The 15,578-nt window shown below is 39.0% G+C and overlaps 1 protein-coding gene across 1 annotated transcript in view; it reads right to left on the bottom strand.

Annotated features, from left to right (window-relative positions):
- Positions 1 to 15,578, bottom strand: part of FRMPD4 (FERM and PDZ domain containing 4) — a 295,578-nt gene that overhangs the window by 22,893 nt on the left and 257,107 nt on the right. Inside the window, exon 5 of the mRNA XM_066545358.1 lies at positions 8,264 to 8,309. Coding sequence (XP_066401455.1) covers positions 8,264 to 8,309 — 46 coding nt within the window. The remainder of the gene's footprint in view (positions 1 to 8,263; positions 8,310 to 15,578) is intronic.

Below are 15,578 nucleotides of genomic sequence, written 5' to 3'. Positions count from 1 at the left end.
AATCTCCTCACTTGAGAAATTTGACTGACAGCTACTTTTTAGGAACAAATTAAATATTCACAGTCAATGGGATTTCCATTTTCAGCAGCAGAAGTGAGGTTGGTTTATTCTCAGGTGACTTGCAAACACAGTGCTTCTTGGCATTGCTTCACTTCATGACCATAATACTGGGCAATGGAAGACTTTCTCACTTCGGCTGAAAGTCACTGAGCTCTTTTGGGCCAGGTTTCGATCCATTTGTTTTGTGAAAATGTGAATTAAGAATTTCAGAATCTTACTCTGAGTCCTAAGTGGCCTTACTAGTTTTGAATAAAGACTTACGTCATGTTGGTTTTCCTGTGAGAAATAAGTGGAGGCACAAGTGGTGATGATCAATGTGGCATGAGAGCTGTCCTTGTAAACATGGGAAGTCTCATTTCTATCACTCAAATTCTGACTCAACTAACAATCTGCAAGAGCAATGGAGTAGTCCAAGGTGGAAACAACGTGCTCCTCTGTTTCTGTCTCTGATCTCTGCTGAAACGGCTTAAAAATTTATTTTCTTGTGATGCAGAAGCCTTGTTTCTTAACCAGCTAGTTACTTGTCTCTAGTAACTAGCAGGAGCAAGTCTAGTTCATTTCTGCATGCCTCAAATCTATCATCACATTGAAAACATGGTAACTATTACTATAGGTTCAGTATCAACCAGTGAACAAGGAATGAACACTGCCACATTCTCCCAGGAAATATCAGAGGCATCCAGTAATTCCTGAGGCACAAAATAGAATCAAGAAATAAAAATAAATGCTTCTTTGCTTTCACAGTTCATTCTTTCTTACCTTTCTAGCACATATGACCACACAATAATTAATAACTGTAAATAACAGAAAATTCAACCCCATGAACAAACCAAGACCAGCTTCCAGAGTCAGCACTGAAAAAAGTTGAAGGTCCCCAGAAGTTTTGAAACAACCACCAAAAAAGAAAAAAAAGAATAGTGAGGAAAAAAAAGCATTTCAGGGTGGGGGACCTTGTTAACTTCTTCAGCAAGAGAGGACAATATGGAAATGCTGAAGCAGTTTAAATACTGTCCTCTGGAGATTAATTCATAGAAAGATACAGTATAAAACAGTACCATGATTAATAAAACAACTCTAGAGATGCCTTCTCTAATTTCCTTCCTCTCCATGTTGTCCCCCTCTGCAATGTGTAAGGGGGATAGTCTATGTGGCACCCAAGTAATAGATTGAAAAACTGTTGATTCCACTGCCACAGGGCGGCACAGCAGCAGGATTAGGCTACTGGCTTTCCCTTGCAAGAACATGGGGAAAACAGTGGCTTTCTCTTACTATTCTTGCTGAAAAAATCTCTGTGCTGTTGCTTGCTTTTATTACAGATGAGTCACCAGTCTGGCCTCTCTTGACAGGAGACTGCCAAATTTTTTCTGGATTCTGGCAAGGTTATTCCCATACAGCAATTCTGGAAAACCAGTATGTGTCCCTATTGCTCTCTACAATCTCTTTCTCTCTACAGCCTCAAAAGTCACTTGCAGGAGGCATAAACACTTAAATTATGTTATTACAAAAATGCAATCAACACTAAAGGTTTGAACATATGCGGGCTACCAAGAACCCCTCTGGGATGTGGGGTTTAACGTACCCATTGCACAGCCAGGGGACCACACCACGGTCTGCCATAAAACACGGCACTTCTTTTCATTTCCACTTTTGCTGTGGCAACATGCAAAGGACTCTGGCCCTTTGCCAGGCACTCCGGGTGAGCCTGGAGCAGACTGTTTTCCATAAAGCTCCAAACTATAAACTAGGGGTGTAAGAAAATGAAACAGCTGTGCCAGGTATTTGGGAGAACATTCTCTGCTGGTTAAAGGTTTGAGTAATAGCCCAGCTTTTGTGTTTAATTGCACAATGTCATTGTTTCTACCCCTGCATCAACTTGACACTTGACATTTTCTTGTTGGGAATAGAAGTGTTTCCAAAGGATGTGCAAATACCTGGGAAAACAGTTAGGTTTGATTGTTGGAACTTGCCTGTCTAACAAAGCCTTGGCAAGATGATGGGCAGCTCTATTGTATTTTAATGTCTTTAGGTTTGTAGAAGAATGCTATCACTTAATGATTCTCATAGTGCCAGATAATAATTCATTTCTGAGGCTCTGTGTTTTAGCCAAATGGATGCCATTATTCTCAGTTAATGACCTTAAGCAGGAGGTGTTTACACTAATGCAGGACATCTATCACTGCAAGTAAAGTATTTGCATTGTCACAGATAAAAACAGCTTAATTAGAGTGACTTCTGCAAAATGAGGGCACACATTTTAACAAGGAGTCAAAATAACTCAAAACCCTCCAAACTTTACTCTGTGTGACCTAAGCCCTGTTTCCTATTAAAAGCTCAAATTTATTAGGATTTTAAATAATTTTTACTTGTTTACATAGAATTCAAAGGAAAATATCAGCTGATCATTTCAACACTACTTAGGGAAACTGCTAACAAGAAAAATGAAACATTGCACACATACTTGGAGGAAATAACAGTGAAGACCTAGACCCTACTTTGAACCCTGCTTATAGTGACTGCAATCAATTGGCTTCCCATCAGCAGGGTCAAAACACAAAAGATTGCAGAGGAGACTTTCAGGAAAATGTTACTTTCTCATTTTCTAGACTTCTCAACATCAGATCCTATATTTGCTAGCAGCATTAGAGTGGGTCATTTATTAATAGATTTTAGAAACAATAGCCTACATTATGAGGGAAACTTTTTTGGTGGAATTAAAAATGCCTGGTGCTTCACACATCAGGCATAAACTATAATTTGGGGGAGATTGCGAAGGAAGTGGGTTTTATTTGCTGAAAAAGCCCCTTTGAGTGCTCTTGCCAGTAGAGGTGCTGCAACAGCAAAACCTTTACTCGTGCTCAAGAAAAAAAAAAGATTTAGTAGCTAGAAGAGCACAGTGTAGTACTGAGATATCATAAAGAAATAGAATGATAGTAGCATAGGACAATCACAAGGTGAAAAGAAAATCTGCTCTGTAACCATAAACATCAAAATTAGAAATACTACATTCAAAACTACAGAAACACTGTAGTTTTTAAATAGTCACAGAGTGTATATATACAATAAATTTTAAGCTTGTTATTTAAAAATAGTCATTAGTTTAATATAAAATACTTAGTATCCTAGAAAATAAGGAAAAAATTGCACAAGTGCAAAAAATGTGTTGACTTTTTGGTTCAAGGCTAACGGCAATTACAAGCACCAGTATTTAACAAGCAAATAAAAGGTGAGTAAGAGGAAGAATTACATTTATTAAGTGGAACAGGACATAATGCCCAAAGGCAAACTAAATATGGTAATTCATAGCTGCGAACAAGGCTGAAAAGACTACACTGGCTCACAAGAGCATGGTAGAAGAGCAAGTAGGGACATGGAAGAAATAATGTGGAGAAGTTTTACCACACAGTAATTTGTGATAACCACATGGCACTGACAGAGGATCATCAGGAGTATTTCTTTGTTAAACTCTTGGCACAAATTTAATTGTTGGAATACTGGTCAGATCTGGGTTCTCTCTTAAAAAGTTGGCAATCTATCATAGACAATTGTATTTAATTATTTGTATTATTTATATTATTCCATTTTTAGATGGTAATCACAGTCTGATCATTAGTCCAACAAACTCTCAATAAGATTGTTACCACAAACATTGCGATCCATAAATGTTATTTACTGTAATTTTTCTGCAACTGTTGTGTCTCAGAGGTATAACCATGTTAAAACAAGAAGCATCTCTTTCAAAACAGAGGAAGATCCTATTTTTTTCCCATTGCAAAACTTAATGCACAGCAAAATTGCCATAGAACTCAGCCAGGCCTGGACTTCTTCCAAGGAGCTTAAGAGATTAATCATGAAAGCAACCTATCAAATGATCTCTGCACATAAAATCTGAAAGGATATCAAACAGGCAAGTTATTTGATCTAAGTAATGCTTAAAACTTAATAAGGCAACAATCAGAATGATAGTTTATTTACAGAATAAAACAGTCAGAAATTATAATCAAATGCCATACTTCCAGAAATCAAAACTCTGAACTGCTTTAACTGCTTGAGCTGCTTGGTGACCTCCTTAGGAGCAGTGGTGATAAGAAGCTAACAGTGATTTATGGAAAGAAAAAGATAGCCTAATGCTTTGGCTTGGTCATAATTAAAATGAAATTTTAATGTGTTTTAATGTGTTTAAGCATTAAACAAAACTGAATGCATTTAAGCAAAAATTGTCTGCAAAAGCTTTTAAAGAGTACTAAGTGAACTACAGAGTACTATAAATCTAGATTATATCTACTTTCACCTGCAATCATAAAGGATGGTTACCTAAATGCAAAATCAAACCACACTCTAAATAGCACAAATAAAACCAATTAAGAAATAGCACTTTTGTAATCCATCTTGGCAGATATTTTTCATGCAATGGTAGAAGGAAAATCACCATAAAGAAGAGAGATCAATGAAATGTTTGTTGAGTTGTAGTTCTGTCAAGAAGAGGGAAGAAATTCAGTCTTTATTTAAAAGCTCTTATTTTCCTTTGTCTGGTTCCTACTTCATCATCCCAGTTTTATTAGCAAAATAGTAAAAGGAAACATGGAGGAGGCAAAATTAAACAAATGTGCATCATAATTTTTGAAGGCATAAACATTATTTCCAAACTGTAAAGCAAATTGTGTTTGCCAGAGGTCCTCTGCACAGAAGACCAGGACAAGCACACAGCTGGAGCCAGCAACACCCAGGGATTGCAAGGCTGAAAGAGATGCCAACAGGCTCAGGCACTAGTGACGGCAATGGTGTGGTGGCAGTACGAGGGCCAGCATGGACCAGATGTTCAGAGTGACTCAGGAGTACCCAGGTGATCTTGCAGCCCAAGGTTTGCATAAGCTGAGGGGTCTTGCAATGCTTCAGGGCCAAAAGTTGGCTGCACAAACTGGCATCATCTCAACTGCTCCACATCCCTACAGATAACCTTGCTTCCACTGCAGAAAAAATTTAAGTTGAAAGCAGTAAGGGGAGGACGCTGTGAATCAATAGAAGCCTGGTCTGGACAGGGAGGGAGGTACAATAAATACTGCACAGACAAGATCTTCCAGGTGCAACAGTCCTGTAGTCAAGGCCCTCCCAACTAGTTCATTTCACTAAGCATCCCAACTTTGGGGTAAAAGTCTGTCACTGTCATATTTTCTGGAAAAATCCCCTTGCCCAGGATTCTTCTCCTTGGAAGCTGAGAAGCCTCAGAGAAAAAGGAAAACAATATTATTTCATTTGCTTGTCCTCTGTTTTGCTGCTCTGGAATGTGGTTTGGAGATTGTTTATCCAACAGGTGGTTTGACTAGTTTCATGTGAATTGTTTTGACTTAATGACCAATCATGGTTTAGCTGGGTCAAGACTCTAGAGAGTCACGAGTTTTTCATTAGTATCTTGTTAAGCCTTCTGTCTGTATCCTTTCTCTATTCTTTAGTATAGTTTAGTATAGTATTCTTTAATATAATATCATAAAATAATAAATTAGCCTTCTAAGAACATGGAGTCAGATTCATCATTTCCTTCCTACCACGGGGGACCCCAAAAATACCACAAAAATTGGTCAATTAAAGCTAGCACAAACATGCAGGCATTAATCTCATCTTCCAAATGCTCTGTGCACATCCTTGGGGAGACTATCTTCATGCCTACATGAGCTTAAATGTCCATCACCCCCAAAACACAAGTGCTTTGTCTGCTGAGGTAGAGCTGGGGGACTCTGATAGATATACCAGAGTGGGACAGTGCAAATTCATGTACAAAATGGGAACATCAGTCCAAATGGCTGACAGAAAAGTGTTTCAGTAGCATCCTTAGCTCAGTGACATCTAGAGGCATTTCAGATATTGATTAGATTTTGCTGCTACTTAATGAGAGGAGCAGATTCTGCCTTGTCAGGCCTCACAAAGAGCTTGAACAAATAGCTGTGAACCACAGACTGACACAATTAAAGAATGGAAAGTACCTCAAAGATCATCCAGGTCCAAGCCCTCTGTCATGGACAGGGATACCTTCTAATAGACAAGGTTGCTCAGAGCTCCACCCGACCTGGCCTTGAACACTTCCAGGGATGGGGTGTCTGCAACTTCTCTGGGCACCTTGTTGCAGTGCTTCACCACCCTCAGAGTAAAGAATTTCCTCCTAATGTCTAATCTAAACCTACTCTCTTTCAGTTCAAGCTACTACCCCTTGTCCTGTCACTACATGCAACACCTCACACTTGGTCATGTTAAACCTCAGAAGATTCCCATGACCTCATTTCTTGAGCCTGTCCAAGTCCCTCTGGTCCTTCAGGTGTGTCAACCATCCCACTTGACTTGGTGCCACTTACAAATCTGCTGAGGATGCACCTAATCCCTTTGTCTATGTCATTGACAAAGATATTAATTAGCATTGGTCCCATTACAGACCCCTGAGGGACACCATTTGTCACTGATGTCCAGCTGATGATGGGGATTCTGAGATGTTGACCACAACCCTCTGGATGTGAGCATCTAGCATATTCTTCATCCACCTATCAGTGCCCCTAACAAATCCATCTCTCTCCAATTTAGAGAGAAGGATGTTGTGGAGAACTGTGTCAAAGACTTTACAGTATTAAGGTAAATACTGTGAAAGGTTTCTGTAGCCTGTCCTTTGTCCACTGATGCAGTCACTCCACAGAAAGCCACTACATTGGTCAGGCAAGACTTGCCCTTGGTAAAGACACCAGGTGATGACTTTCCTTCTTTTCCAGGTTAAAGGCTGGAGAAGGACTGCATCTGTGCTGTATGGTCTTCCATTGAACATGGAGTGCACAATTTATTTGGGTTTCGGCTTCCCTTAAATTCAGTTCATACAGGGCTTGCTCTCAGACCAGCAGTGTAATAATAAGAGGTCACAGCACCTCACAGATGCAGTACTACACTTTGCTGTCCACTTTCAAGGGCTACACATAGGTGCACTAAAGCACATGCCCTTTCTTCACCTGACATTTATAGATAAGAATTAAGTCTGTCAATGGATGAAACCTGCATAAAAAAAAAGTGGGTGAGGATTTCTTTTCCCCCATTATATATAATCACTAAACCACTGACCTAAACCACTGGCTGTAAACCGACAAGTTTTTAAGGCAGATAGGTTCTTCATTTAGTCAGACCAGGCCTCATTTTCATTTAGGGTGACTTATATTGGCCTGATCTCAGATCACCTTCCTGACAGAGGTCTTACTGCAGGGTGGTAGCCCTTGCCTGTTTTTGCTGTGGAATGCATGCTTTTCCCCTACGAATTAGGTGCAGTGCAGACTGGCTTCTAGAAAGGTGCAGGACAAGTAAAGCTGCATGGCCACCTCAAAACTAACCAGAAAGGCTAATGACTAGTACTAAGACACACAGTTGCATTTTCAAGATGTACATTTTGGCAACTTCATCAGATAAACCTGTTTTCAAGTCTTTGTGTCAAATCCACCTCATCTCTTATTCTTGCGTGAAAAGGATGCAATTATCCCTTATTAATGAAAACTGCTGTGTATCAGGCTAAACACCAGGGAGCCAAATGGACTTGCTGAATCTGAATTACTCCTGATGCACGGCTGAGGCCCCTCAGCAGCCTGCAATGTCCAATGGCTGTGCATGGACAGATGGGTTTCCTCCCCTGGTTTGCCTCTTCCCTTTTTTCATGGGAGATGGGTTTGAGCTGACAGGTCATGAGCTCACCCCCACAAACCACTGAGTGAGTTGCAAAGTCACATTGCATCAACCAGCTCTGAATGGGCTGCAGTTTCTCCCAGTCCATTCAAGGAAGCCTCACATGGTTGTCTGTCTGTCTCTACTCTCCCTTCACCTCCACAAGCTGGAGATGCAGACAGAGCCCTCCTTTAGATAAAGTACAGCTGCTTTGCTGCAGCAGTGTAACTTTGTGGGACCAGGGCAGAATCAAGAAAAACCCAGGAACTGCAACAAACAAGAAACTGAAGCAGAACTCAGAATTCTGCTCTATCACTATGAGTTTAAAGACAGTTATTTTTTAATTTACTAATGTAGCCTTTGAGTAGAGGACACAATAATACCATCTTAAATACCACCTTTAACAGACACAGCCCTTATTGCTTCTTTCTATTGCACAGATAATGTAGGGACACAAGCAGAATATGGGCAGAAAAAGAAGCTGCTGTGTTGCTAGGAAACTAATTCAGAAAACATTGACAATACTTACAGGATAAGGTTGAACAACAGTAAGGAGGATCGATTCTTTGCAGCTTCTATAAAAAGAAAAAACAAAGTAAAATCAAGTAAAGTCATACTTTTATTCACTATTGATAACCAGCTTTTCTTTTTAATGGAGAAAACTGCGTTAATATGGAAGAATGTTTATTACAATGACATAGCAGAGTAGTACAGAGATTAATAATATGCCAAAATAACGATAGGTATTACAAAATAAGTTTTTTCCAATATAATAAATTGAATTGGCCTAACTTTGTAGTTTATGCTACAAACTTTTTGCTTCATCAGAAAAACCTGCATGCCACAATAACGGTTGTCTCTAGCAAGAATGAAATAACCTGTGATTAATTGCATTAGTTCAGCATCTTTAGTCCATTAATTTCTTTTACCTACTTTACAAATGCAAGTCACTTTTATACCATCTAGCTCTTGTACACTTCAAGCCAAATCTGTTTGAAACAGCAGCATTCTTTTTCAAAACAAAAATGAGGACAAAATTTAATCCCCCATTCCTTCTCTAGCTCACCTTTTTAAATGGTGGGAAAAGACTAATATTTGGTGAATCCTTCCATTAGAATTTATAAGTTTTTACAGGATTGCTAAGGAAAGGTTTTTCTTTCAATTTAAACAGCTCTTCTTTATGATGAAACTAGTGATGATGAAATGCAAAACATATGAAAATCTCTAAAAATTCACAACTGATTTATAGGATAAAGAGAAGAAATTATTACGAATCTTGGTGTGACCAAGTGGCCTAGACAAATAATACATATATTTTAACTCTTGGTGGGTAGATGAGGATGGTGGATAACTGTGGAAAATTAAAGTGGAAGGAAGGAAGAAAAGACAATCACAGTCTATATCTCTTGTATTACCTTTTGATCAGATGGTTGCAGTGGGAGATATTAGTTAAGAAAAGGTCAGTTGCCATTTTGCTGAGATAGAATTAAATTTCTCTTGGTTTTACTACTTTCAAACATAAATTGTTTATTTACGTGACTTACCACCTGGCTAAATTGACAAGGAACTGATTTTGCATGCCTGAAATCTTGAGCAGAACTAACTAAAAAAATCATACTGTATTGGTTGTACATAGGGTCACCTTACAGGAAAAAAGGACAACTCTGATATGCAACTTAAAAAGACAAAAGGCAAAAAAAGTGGAGGAGAGAATGAAGGCCTAGTCAGAAAAATGTTATGGAAAGCCAGTCTGCACTTGATGAAGCAAACACATTACTAAATGCCAACAGGGATAACACATTCTACTTTTGCCAAAGCCATCAGTCATGTAAGGAGTAAAGTCTAATCTAATATCATGTAACTAAAAAAAAATTAGCTGGAGCTTCAATTTCTTACTTCTTTTATTAGATATTTGTATCATTACCACATTTTTTTGGGAATCTACAAATGCATGTTAAGAAAGGTAATTTATATCAAGAATCTCGTAACCTCTGTGCTATCCACATTGATCCAATTATGATTGCTATATTAACCTAGGCAGGTTAGTAGACAGAAAGGCTCACAGTCATTAGTTTGGGATAAACTGCAGCCCTAGGATAACTCACCATAACCTTAACCTGGTCCTTTCAATTACTTTGAACTCACTACTTTATGTTTCTCATGCTATGTATGATTACCACCACCACCTCTGCCTCCTGCAGTCCAGCTATGCTAGAAAGTTGTCTTTAAAAATAAAATCAGCTTCTCCTGAAAATGTTTTTCACCTATTCATTATTCTTGGATGAAACCTGTCCAGGTGTCAGGCTAGGCAAGTTTCATGCTAGATTAGCAAGTGGGTTTTTTTAAACGAAAAGATCAAAAGATATATTTGGTGGACAAGACTTTCTTGCAGGATAAACACTTGCATTGGAAGGATGCTAGACTCTAGACCATACATTCAACATTTGAGGCTATAATAAGACCCTTTGGTGTATCTGGACACAATCATGTTAGACATTCAAAAAGTTGGTGTCAAGCACTACACACAAATCTCTAATCACCAGAGTAAACATTTCCTATAAAATTTATGCTACATACAAAACACAGCACAGTTACAAAAGAAGAAAATATTTAATCATAAGCTTTTTTTGATCTGCAGTACTCAGTCATGACTCCATTGCTCATTTGAAAACTTCCTCATCTAATGATGACAAAACTCTGCAGGACAGCTCATCTTTATCACTTCTGGTATGGCTAGCATATCCTATGGATCTACATGGTAAGCCTCACACAGCACTGGAGACTGCCAGTTGTACCATTTATTGCATATGTTACAAGAACGGAGAAGCAATGGAATCACTGACTGTGTGATCTCTGTTTTGTAGATCAAATGCATGTGGACAAACTTATGCCCCTGTGTGACAGTAGAACATACAGACAGTTAAGTTTACAGAAACAAGGTACATCATCACATTGAAATGTGAGCTACGTCTTCTAAACAACACCTAAAACACAGTGGCAAAGGCTAAAAAACCCAATTGCAGTCTTAGCTTCACCCTGAAATGTCTTTTCTCATTTAAAATGTGCCTAAATTTAAAAAAAGCCTATATTACAGTTATTTTAATACCTTTCATACTCACTTAACAACTACCTAATTATTTCTGTGCTCTTTTAGAGTCATTTAAGACCAAACATCTGCAATACCAGCTTAGAAAACAAGCTGCTGACTTTTTGAGTGCTCTGCCATCTGACTGGCTAACACCAGCATCACAACAAAATTATCTTCATGTTTCTTTCATTTCCTGACATTAGAATCAAATAGTGATAACAAGGCTGAAAAATCTGATGGGAATTTGTGATTCATCTCTCTGTCCTTCTCCGTGTCCTGCGTGGTGATTATATTTGTCCATTCTCACTACTCCTCACAGCTACTTGGGCTGCAACAAGAAGAGAATATAGATGGTTTGAGAATCAAATTATGTCTGTTATAAAGGTTAAAGTTGCATTACTAAGTATCAGGCATCTCAAGCTGCATGAGTCATTAACATTCAGCTACAATGCCAGCCTTGAACTTGAGGCTGGAAATCACTGCCTCTCTTCTGCTTCTTGCTAGCTGGAAGAGAGGAAGGGCAAAGGCAGGTGAGGCACATAGGGGAATCCCAGTATCTGAGCAAAACAGAATAAGTGGGTCTGTTATTCATATCCATCCTACAGCAAATATAGTATATAAATAGAATAAATATATATGTTGCTCTTAAGAAGGAAGAATAAAAAATTGCTTATGCTAATTTTAAAGCTTTTATTTTAGCAGTTTTACATACTAGAGGAATACTTGGCTTTTTTCACACTGAGGATGAACAAATAAAGAATTAACCAAAGCCATAATAAATAATATCATTTTCAGAGAATACAATTCAGAAAAATCTTCTAACCATAACTTAGCTGTTTCATTCACAATGAATAATAAATTCTGCAACTCTTGTTCTGAAACACTTTTTCTCTGCTATTTTAAAATCATCTGTTTCAATTTGGGTCTCGCTATTGATGTGAAAGGTCTGAATTCCACAATTGTGTATTTTGATGCCATGATCTGCAGTATGTTTACACTACATTTTTGAAGTAAGGAAATGGAAATCAATGGGTCAAAAGCTAACTAAAAAATATAACAGGTTACCTCAAATGCCCTATTCAAAGTTAAGTGGAAATTATCTTTCAGTATTATGAATATTAACACAGTATTAATGAGCAAAGGGTTTGCAAAGTCATTCTATTGCAGTACATTTGAAATTATTTCATAGAATGAATCACAGGGTTGGCAGGGACCTTAAAATAATTTAGTTATAACTAAGGATCATTTTTATTTGAGTTGTATATACATTTTTAGATAAACCTGTTTTGCAGTATTTATCCTAGGGAAGTTACAAATTTCACTTCCCCAGGGTTTTATCATGAGCAACAGTTCCTGTGGAAGAGTTTTCCCCAGAGATCAGGTATATTTATTTCCAGGGATGGTGACATCCTCTGGAAGGACTTTGGTGGGACACAGTTGACCCAATTTAAGGCAGTTTCTTCATTCTCAGTTGTTATTACACAGCACAGACACACAGAGTGAGCCCTGAGGTCCTGTGATGATGCCAACCCACCTGAGTTGACCTGGGGCACCTTGATAAACTATCAGACAAACTCAGTACTCATGGACACCCATGAAACAATGTGGAGGGATCCAGGAAGAAAGGCTTTAAGAAGGGTGTTCTGGGCTGTTTTTGTCACAGGAGAAGCAGCATTGTGCAAACAAAAACACCCAAGCTAAAAGCCCTCGGCACCAGACAATCCTCCAGCAAGAGCCATGGCATGTGGAGCTCTTCCCTTTCCATTTCCAAAGGTAACCCCACAGAACACAAACTGCAGGCAATAGTTCCATGACTCTAATTGACAAGTACAACAGATTACACCAAGCTGGAAGCCATGCTACTGTGGGCAGATACCTTTTGTTCTTTTAATTACATCTACCCATAGATAATCACTGTTTTAGCAGCAGGTGAAGAATCAGACCTCTCTAAGCCTAGGACAATGTTTTCCAGAAATTTTTTTAGGTGAACACAGAAAATTATACTTTCTCTGGAGGTTGCCAATACCTGGAAGAACAAACTGCTGGAAAAGTGGTAATGGGATTTCAGTCTCTGCCTTTTCAGCTGACCCCTGGGGACTCCCTCTGAAGATCCTGTACACAGTGAGAGATCGGCATTCCTGCCATCACACCACGCAGGTAAGGAACTGCACTACACATGGCATTAATTCCCCGGCTCCATCTCAGAAGACAGTTGCAGGAAGCATAGCAGGAGGCTCATAATATAAGGTACATTACCACAGAGGTGAGGTCTGGGGTCCCAGTTTAGGGAGGACAGGTAACACTGCATGAAACAGAGTCACAGAAGAAGACGTGAGGAAATCACAGAGAAGTCATATGAGAAGCCTCATATGAGGCCAAGGTACCAATCTTTGGGTTCAGACACATGAAGAACAACTTCAGAGATAAGCATCAGCTTGGATACTGTTTTCTGGAGATGACAGAGCACAGAATACAAAGACCACAGTGTCCAGGTCTTATTTTTGGAGATCAGAATGGTGCATTGTAATCCCTAGTATCAGAAGGCAGAGTCATCACAATCACATTTGGAAAGCTGTGGCTGCCCTATCTGCTGATGTTAATGATATTAGCTGTCCTTAGCCTTGCTGTCAAAGGAGTGAAATACTTTTGACATCCAAGCAACTTCAACTTGTGAACTCCTGTACCCTACACTTTAATTTGCATAGCCTGCTGCTTCACAGAGTCATTAAAATTTAAGTGTGCCATCAAATATCTGAGGGCTTGCAACAGCAAAAGCAATCTGCACAAGGACTTGGGAATTTTGCAAGAATCCTGATTGAATGCCTGAGCCCTAAAAACTGTGTAAGTAATGGATGCTTGAAACAACCACTGACACATAAAGTATAAAACACATAAGGATGGGATTATTACAACACTGAAGGATCAAACAGCAGCAGAAACACAGCTGAGTGCAAAGATGCTCTGATTCAAACATAAATAACTTCAATAATAGCATACTGAAAATTACCGTCAAAGCAAATTGTGTTCTGTATAAATGTTCTTTATTTTAAAGGCCTGGCATGGTGTGAAAGTCAATCTTTAAAACTGTCACAGTCTGCTGCTGGCACTAATTGGAACCCTTGTTGGCAATCTCTGTAAGGGGTCAAGAGTGAATGTGTCTGCAGGCTGAATTGCACTCACTTCCTCTGACAAAAGTGGTCCCTTCAGATCGGGGCTGTGGCACACTGGTGGGCTTTCATACAGCAGATGCCATCTCAGATACCTCTGCAATAAAGGCTTTGAGAATAAAGAAGCCTCCTCTTCTTTAAAGCTGTTCATCTGTCAAGCTTTCACATGTACCAAATTCACACTGTTTCCTTCTGTACTAGCACTGTGGCAAGGTAAGCCCTATAAAGTTGTTGAATTTCAGTGCTATATGACAACTATATTTACCTCTTATCAAAATAAACCCTCCTCTCACAAATACTCAAAGTTTTCCAGTTGCTCATATTTTCAACTTTAAGGCTGTTAAAACTTCGTAATTGAGTTATCAAAATGTTGGTCTAACCTGGTAATATTGTTAAATACCTGTGTGTGCTGTAAAAACCTGTATATGCTGTTAGAGGAGTGCTTTGGCCAGGCTGCTTGAATACTAGCAGCAGTGTTACACTGCTGAGCAATGTTATCTGCTCCTTACTACACTGGAATTCAATTAATTCTTTAGTGCACCTCAAAGTATTGGCGATATGCAGAAAACTTGACATAGACAGAGATGCCTACCAGACAATCATTTTCCTACTTACACAGATTTATGATGGCCTCCCTCAACCCCTGAGAGCACTTGGGGTTAAACTTCAAGACTGAACCAACAACATATCAGGAGTTACTACACTGGAGTTCTCTGATCCAATCGAAGCAGTATGTGCTTATTTTGGTCAGTGTATCAAAAACAGCCAAGAGCCAGATGAGCATGTGTGTGTATCTGATGGACTGAGACTGACACCAATTCCAACTGTTAGCATACCACTGCCAACACCATCACCACATCAATTAATTCATGCTGCATGAAGATGCCATACAGCCAAGGAGAAAAATGTAGTGCTTATTCCCCTATTAATTAATTGTTCAGCTGTCCTCTTCTAATTAGACTTTCTACACATTAGTTTTAAAGGATCAAAGGCAGACAAAATGAGATAATATTGGTCTCTCAGGTCACTCATCCAGGCCAACGTTCCAGTGCTAGTTTCCTCTATCATTAACTGCCAAAGTCTCAAAAGCTCTGAGGAAACGTTAATTTTCAAAGTGTAATGAAGAAAATGAATATGAGGCAGTCCCAAGATGTCTATTGATGGTGTATCTTGAGAAGTAGTTCTATGGAGCTTTAATACTATACTAGCAAAGTAAAATATTTACAGAAGAGGTTGGTCTCACCATGGAAAGGTCAGTTGTAGTCTCCTGAAAATTTCTCATATTTATTTGTGAGACTGTGCTGTTTCCATCAGACTGCAATTACTTTTAAATGGCATTTCTGTGAGCATTTTGTGCAAGGCCTTTCGGACAGTTTCTAAGTCAGCTAAGCGCAATTCTGGTCTCCCATTCAGCAGCTGTCCATGCACAGATCCAGCAGACACACAACACCTGCCCACTGCTCACATTGTTCAGGGATGTTAAACCCACACAGTCAGTCTGGGGTCACTCATCCTTTGCAGTGGCATTCTTACTGACGACGTCCAGGAACTTGGGCTGTAACAAAACACCAAAGTTCCAGAACAAAATG

This window comes from Molothrus aeneus, chromosome 2 (genome assembly GCF_037042795.1).
Source record: "Molothrus aeneus isolate 106 chromosome 2, BPBGC_Maene_1.0, whole genome shotgun sequence".
Taxonomy (NCBI): domain Eukaryota; kingdom Metazoa; phylum Chordata; class Aves; order Passeriformes; family Icteridae; genus Molothrus; species Molothrus aeneus.
This window is presented reverse-complemented; position numbering and strand designations above follow the sequence as displayed.